This window comes from Heterodontus francisci, chromosome 24 (genome assembly GCF_036365525.1).
Source record: "Heterodontus francisci isolate sHetFra1 chromosome 24, sHetFra1.hap1, whole genome shotgun sequence".
Taxonomy (NCBI): Eukaryota; Metazoa; Chordata; class Chondrichthyes; order Heterodontiformes; family Heterodontidae; genus Heterodontus; species Heterodontus francisci.
This window is the reverse complement of record NC_090394.1, coordinates 61,183,419-61,191,312: the sequence shown is the minus strand read 5'-3', so window position 1 is coordinate 61,191,312 and position 7,894 is coordinate 61,183,419. Positions and strand designations below refer to the sequence as shown.

Here is a 7,894-nt window from a genome sequence, read left to right as displayed (position 1 = left end):
ACAAAACAGCAGCTGATGCTCAATCAATTGTTAATTTCAAATTTGAGATTGATAAGATTTTTGTTGACCAAAGGTATTAAGGAATATGGGGCAAAGGTGGGTATATGGAGTTAGTTCGCAGATCAACCATGATCTCTCTGAATGGCGGAATAGGCTCGAGGGGTTACATGGTCTACTCCTGTTCCTAAGTAGTTCAAGATAGACTGATTTTCTACATGTCCTCTCTAGTGATTTATTTTAAGCAACTAATCTGGAAAAGCTCAAACTGTCAGTCATTTAACCATTCAATAATCTGCTTTGTATTGTTTAACCTAGAATATTTCAAAAATCTCTAGGGAAAGCAGATGAGCATTTGGTTACATCTAAATTTGTACTTTTTTAAATAAAAGGGTTTATAAATGGGGAACAAATGGAAATGACTGGATAAATTATGACAATGTACTCTTAAAGGCTGTTGAAATAAACTATTTTCAATAGTGTAATAAGAAATATTCTTTGTGGGAATAAAGACAATAGCATTGACCACCATTTCTCCAAAATTTTCTAGTTTATTGACATGTCCGTGTGCAACAGAAACAACCAACTTCTTGTCCTGCAGCAAATACATATACAAGTCTCGAATAAAACAATATACAATGAAGCACCATCATTCAAAGTAATATCTATTTTAATTAAAACAAATTGAACTTACTAGTACATCACAATTTACAGAGTTTGAGAATGATTATACAATTTCAAGTAGAGCTAAACTTCATTAACACAAAATCAGATCCAGCAATTTTCAAGTCCTGAGTTTCTGTAGAATATACATCATGCCTGTGAGTCACCCATAGTATCAAATATGACTGGAGCACTCCAGAAATGAAATGTAATTTTGTTTAAAAATCTTGTGAAAATGTCAAAAAAACTCTTTCAAACTATCTGCCCACAAGCTTATGTCATCTTGCATGAAAAAAAATCTTTGGCTTCTCTGCCGACATGGTTCTCATTAATCAACTAGATTGTGCCAAATTATGAACCACAGGTGAATTTTATTTTAAAAATCACTTCCCAAATCCTGTAGTTTATTTTCCTTTTTTCTATAAAGGTTAGTGTCGTACAGGGATTAAGAATACATGAAATCTCAGCACATACTTTCCATCTTCTCCACTACAAGGAAAGGCACTGCAATTGTATTACTCTTACCACCAGTATCTTTTACAATACTGTATATAGTTTTCATTACAAACAACTATATGATATTTGTCAGGGGCCAAACCCAAAGGCCATGAGCCCATCTTCATTCCTGGGTTCACAATTACATGAGGAGCTGTAAGAGTACAAGACTGAGATTAATGGCTTTCTTTTTTTTTAAAAAACTGCTGGATACCAGGCCAAGCTGATCAGCACTAGTCGCTACCAAGTTGCAACTGAGGTGGTTAATATAGGTACTTAAAGCAAATTCTTTCATACTAGTTTTTTCCCCCTTGAATCACTTATTAACTCATCACAGTTCTGATTTGTTATATTCCACATTTTCTTGTGCTAGATACACATCTCTTCTACTAGCATGAGAAGGTCACAACAGTGCCTCCAGGAGTTGAGGTCCTGTTCACAGTGCACCAACAGAGCAAAACATTATACTGTATAAATGCTCCTTGAAAACAATTCACCATTACAGGCAATAAATAGCAATTTAATTTATTTTATTTTTACTTGATCCAATGCATAGCGCTCTTAAGAACTCTACACTAACTGGAACTTGGACACTTTTAAAAACAGAAAACTCTAGCAGAGTGGTAGCTATGTCAAACAGAGCTTCACCATTTCTATCCAGTTTATTCTGAAATCTGCATGGGTTTGAATTCACCCCAACTTCACAAAAAGAGCCACTAGGGCTCACCCCTCACAACCATCATGTGCCTGTGCTTCAGATAATGCTGCTCCGTCTGTACACATTCCATGTTGTTGCCTGAAGAAAATATAAAAGCTTTAAGTCTGCTGCTGAACACAGGATTATTTTTTAATGGTTAGAGCAGAATACGGAAACAAACCTAAACACTCTAGCTGCCTTAATTCTCTGGAATGCACTGCATAAAATTTTGCTCTAATGACCATCACTACCACGTCAATATTAAAAGTGTTCTTGCATAGGCATTCAGTGGAAGATACTTTCCTATACACTTTGAATCTAAGCATACACCAAACCAATTTGAAGTCTTTCAGCTATCCACTTGGCCCCGGTACAGTTGCTGCTGAAACGAGCCCTTTCCATTTGTCAGTCTTAAAAGGTACCCAGCAGATTTCAACAAGTGTCCTTGCCCCCAAAACATAAGGGTGCAAGCAATCCGTAAACAAGAGCAAATGCAGAGTTGGCCATCCAGCTTAGCAGCTCCTACAGCTTGGCTGTTCCCTCTGATGTTTACTGCAGCACCACCATAGCATTAGCTTCATTCAACTGTGCTTTGTGCGGAGCTCACTGCATTTTGCGCTGCATGCTGGAAGTCTCACCATGGATTTTGTTGCTATCTGTATTTAAAGGAAAAAAAAAAATCAGTAATTGTCAATATTAAGCATGGCTTTTTGGGACGGAAAAAGGATGGAATGTGGATTTTGGGCTCATCGAGGTGCTAAAAACAGAGCATTTTTTAAAAAACTCAATGTTAATCCTGACCTAAGCCAAACAAACATAGCTCCTTCCAAATGGTCAAAAATAGCCTAAGCTAAATTTCAGAAGGACATCCACTCAAATAAAATGGGGAATTTATATTTCTTACATCAGTCAGCCTTCCTCGAACCCCAATTATTAGGCCATTACAGGCTGTGGATTGTTGTTCAGTGGCAGCAAGACTGGGAACACTCAAGCTCATCACAAAGGACCTTACAGCAAGCAAAGAGGAGAGGTCTGCATTCTTGGATTGATTTAAACACTGGTTTGAGAGGTGAAAGGATGGTTTATATACAAAGAGAGCTTCATTCAAATTAAACTAAATCTCAAGATTCTATGTCAACTATGTCAGTTGGTACTGCACAAAAAAACTAAATTACCTTGAGCACGTCAGTATTGGTACTTACCTTTAACTGTAAACAAAGGCAAAGAAAATCTGTTAATTTTTGTTAAAGCTATTCAATCACACCTCCAATCCAATTCATATCATGCCTTCCAGATCAGCTGTAAGGGCAGATGCAATAGTGACCTATTTTTCCTCCTTTACACACTAATTTTTCCTGCAATGTTTCCTCTTCCTTTCTCCTCTCCTGAAGTCACCGTCACCTTGCTGGAGGTACAGTTCAACAGGCAGCAGTTTCCCTGCCATTATTCGGCCAAGTGTCAATATTCACATGTGAGGCCAGATATTGACTATTAGCAGGCTATTTGATCATACAGCACCATCATAACTAACACCCTATCTTCATCCAACATCTACAACCCATTTCCCTCCAGCAGGGTAGACTGGATAGGGGTCAGAAGTGACAATGCTAGCCAATCTTCCTTCCCTATCTCAAGACTGTAGCAACCCTACCTGCACTCCAGCAGAGAATCAACACATCTATCACTCCGTGTGAACAATGAAACATGTACATTCTCGCCTCCAATCCAAACAAGTGTGGTCTGCTCACATCAAAAATCATGTAACTGATAGGGCAGCAGGAGTTTTGTTAACACAACCCTCCCTCTTCTGCCATTTTAAAAAAAATGCAGAAAATTGTGATAGTATGGGACATTGAGGATGGCACTGCAACATTACCAGATGAATAGTACAACTGCGATTTCCTCGTGTCTTCCTTGAATATTTTTGATTTGAAGACCGAATGCTGGAGAATACGTAACCCAACAGTGCAAGGAGATGAATTAACGGGCTGGATTTTAAGAGCCCGCCACGATCTTGGTGGCGAGCTCAAAAAAAGGACAGCCCGCACGCCACAGAGCCACTGCGATCTCCGGGGCGGTGCATCGCCCCCCTCTTCCAATCATGTGCAGGGGGGGTCCCCGGCAATGGCATCAGCTGCCTTTTTAAAGGGCAGCCAGCCCCGCCGGTCAATTTGAAGTTTTAAAACAGTATCCCCCCCCAAAGTTTATACAAAAAATTTCTAATGACCTTTTCCCGCCCCCTCCCCCCCAATAACAATTATATTAACTATTTGCCTTTTCCCCCCCAAAACACTTGCCTTGTAAATATGATCTTTCCCTCCCCACATTGCACAAAGTTTAAAGTTCACTCCTTCCCACCATCTCCTACACCCATTACGTTTATTTAGCCCTGTTACCCCAACCCCGCACTGAAAATCTTAAATCCTTCCCCCCCCCTCCCCCAACACCAGCATCATGCTGGCTTTCCCTGGATGGGACACATATTCCAGTGACCCCCCCCCCACGCCACAGAGCCTGACATCGTGGGCATGGTAAAATCCAGCCCATCATGTTGAGATGGAATAACAAGCTTAATAAGATCATTAATGCCTGCAAGTCAGTTCCTGCAATGATGTTCATTCAAAGGTATTTAATATTCCCAAAAAAGGACATTGAAGCTAATCTTCCATTTTCAAAAGCAGTGCAGTTGCATTTTAAAATTATACCTGAAATGTGAAAACAATTAGTTTTGAATTATAAAAAGACCAGACATGAAGTACATATGTACCAACTCCTGTGCAGTCCTGTCAGCCTTTGGTATCATCTTTACAAATGTAAAAGTACTAATTTAGAGAAAAAAATGTGCTGTTGCTAGAACAGTGGTTTTTAAGACTTTTTAATATAAGGCTAATTAAAACTAACTAGGACATATATAGTTGAATGAAAGGAGAAGCCACATCCCTCAGGTGAAGCAGTTCATGGGCCAACTATCTTTATAATTGGAGACATTTCTCTAAAATTTACTCATTTTGTTTCTCAGTGGTTCTATCTGAACATGCTATTTAAAAATAGGTATGTAACTAGACCTTTGACGTATGATTTGGGTCCAACAGTACTTGGAACAATCCAGATTGTTCAGTTCTTTTCAAGTCTCATCACTGTATTTAAGATTCCTGTTGATTTACGTACAGAAATGCAACTTGCATTGTGTGAAACTTCGATGCAAATTACCTCCTGGTTAAGTACAGTGACAGACACAATAGTGATATCATTGTATCCATCCTGAACCATGCATTCCCAAGAAATGGCTCAGGTAGCAGGTTAATCACAAACATATGCTGCAGTTCCCTCCATCAGCTTTCTATCAAAATGGCAGTTCTGGTGCAATAGCAGCAGCACTATTCGAAATGTAATATTGTAATTTTAATGCGAGCATTCACAAAGTAGGAATGTAGCTCCTTTTTGGAAACTGAATGTCAGTCACAACTAATACAATATAATTCAAAGAGCAAGACAAGATAACAAATCATATTAGATAGTATAAAACAAACATCTTGAAGCTGAAATTACAATCTCTCAATTGCCAGACACTGCACCTTAAAATTCTCTGTATATCGACAAATAACCTCCAAAATCAGACTGTTGGTGAAACAAAAAGAAAAAATACAAACATTTAGAAAGAAAAAATGGAAAAAAATGAGATGTTTCTTTTTGTACACAAACTTAGTGTCACTAACATTAAAATGAAACTTGACATGTTTGACAATACTACATTAGCCATCTAGTATCCTGGTGGGATATACACAGTGGGAAGAGTCACAAGTTGTATTACCTTGGAGAGACTGTTGTATGTGGGTGGGCAAAACTGCATGTGGAAGCTGCACTGCATGGTGAGGGGTTGTGTGTAAGCCAGCAAAAATACCTAGAGGAAGGAGAGAGAGACAAAGAGCCGATTGGTGAGAATGGAAAGCCACAGCTTTGAACACTACAGCATGCAATTTACTGATTAGTTATTTCAGCACAGCCATCTGCAATAAGTACAATCACTGATTTATAAGATGGTAAAAAGTGATTTGATGCCATTAGCATTGCACAGTATATCAGTGAGTGTTCAATGTCAAAGGTGCAGCTGAGAAACAGTTCAAAATGAGACAAAGACAGCAGCGAAGCATTAAAGGACAAATTAACCCACCAACAACCAAACAAAATACCTAATTTTAAGGATGTTACTTTAAAACTATTTTCTCATTGTTCTCCACTGCATTTCCACAATAAGTGCTTAAAATAGTGAAACGTTCACAGCTAATGAAGCACTTTCTGAAGTGTAATCACTGTTGCAATATAGGAGCCGTGGCAGCCAATTCGCACACAGGAAGCTCCCACAATATGATAATGACCAAATAGTCTGCTTTAGTGATGTCAATTGAGGGATAAATATTGGCCAGGACACTGGGGATAACTTCCCTGCTCTTCTTTGAAATAATGTCATGGGATCTTTTACGTCTACCCAAGAGTGTAGATGGGGCCTCGATTTAACGTCTCATCCAAAAGATGGAACCTCTGACCGTGCAGCATACCCTCAATATTGCAATGGAGTGTCAACCTAAATATTTGTGCTCAAGTCTCCGGAGTGGAACTTGAACCCACAACCTTCTGACAGTGCTCCCAACTGAGCCACAGCTGACGTAAAATATTGAGCAATATATAAATAAGTACAATTTCAGCTTCTTACTCTCCCATACACAGAGATCTTCTTGATAAAGTTTTTTCCAGACTTGACAACTCCTAGTCACTTTTGTGTAGGATATCAGATATCACTACTGCATATATTAACATATATTACAAAGTGTACTCACACAATAACATTTTCAATCTTTACTAATTTTTAATCAGAGACCTGTCCCACTCTGAGAAACTCTGAATTTAAGCTCAGAGGGATTCCCTGACCCATCACCATCAGTTAAGGTGCCAAGTTTGTGGTCTACAATTCCCAGCATTCTTGCTATCTGTATCTGCTAGAATTATTCTTCTGTGATTGACAGCACAACTAGCCTGTCATAGAGTGTGACATGACTTGCTGTTTGTAAACCTCAACCTTTCATCTAGGCTTGCCAGGGAAGTACTTGTTTGAAGTATTTATAGTATGTGCAAAATCATCAAAATAAAACAAACTGTGGAATTTATTCTCAAGTAATGGATAGCAACTTGATGCAATTTGCTGTATTAAAGCTGTTGTTTATTTTGCAAATATACAGAATGATGTGTCACTAGTTAAACCTCGTGTGTAGAAATTTTGGTACCTTTGAATAATTATTACACACAAAATGTCTCCTTTGCTTCTGTAAATTTAAACACAGATATAATGTTAAACACTGGAAGGATTGTACTAACAACATTTGGAGGGAAGTTTTAAACGAAAGCCATTAATTTAAACAAAGTTATTTAAGAAAAACCTTTCAGCAACACTAAATGTTATGCCACAATACTTCAACTGGGAAAGATACAGCTTAATTTACTCTTCAGTTTTTTTCCCCTCTTAATACAAATAACACTGTCTAATACTATAGCTAAGGGAAGTTTATGAAAGGAGTATTGCTGAAAATAGAGACATGTTGTCAAAGCTTTTCGTCTTGCACTCATCAGGACAATCTGCAAGAGAAGTGCCAACCAATCAGCATTCTCTTCTCATGCAGTATAAGTTGTTGTTTTCTCTTAGATTGGTTATTCTTGCTGATTGTCCTGATGAGTGCAAGACAAAAAGCTTCGACAACATGTCTCTATTTTCAGCAATACTCAAGTTCTGTACTACTAAATGACTATTTTACGAAAATTATAATGTTCATATTTTTGATATCATTTACACCCCAACCATGACAGAAAATAAAGGCAAAATATTAATGCTTAAAGCTATGTTTAGAAAAAAATGGTTTAAATAGAGCTATAACCTGCTTCATGTATTTTATTTTAGGTACGAGGTTTGATAAATACAGTTTATATCTGGGGCTTTTGTATATTTGATAATGCACCTGACAGTAATTAATGGGATATGATGAAACCATCCTG

The 7,894-nt window shown here is 38.0% G+C and overlaps 1 protein-coding gene across 7 annotated transcripts in view; it reads right to left on the bottom strand.

The window, feature by feature from the left end:
* Positions 1–537: 537 nt before the first annotated feature.
* LOC137383451 (ubinuclein-1-like) overlaps positions 538–7,894 on the bottom strand; it is a 98,265-nt gene continuing 90,908 nt past the window's right edge. For 6 of the 7 annotated variants that reach the window (XM_068056362.1, XM_068056364.1, XM_068056363.1 and 3 more), the window contains 2 exons: positions 5,664–5,753; positions 538–2,508 (listed from right to left, as the gene is read on the bottom strand). In XM_068056362.1, coding sequence (XP_067912463.1) covers positions 2,456–2,508; positions 5,664–5,753 — 143 coding nt within the window. In that variant the 3' untranslated portion in view covers positions 538–2,455. The remainder of the gene's footprint in view (positions 2,509–5,663; positions 5,754–7,894) is intronic. The other variant, XM_068056367.1, reaches the window with a different exon arrangement.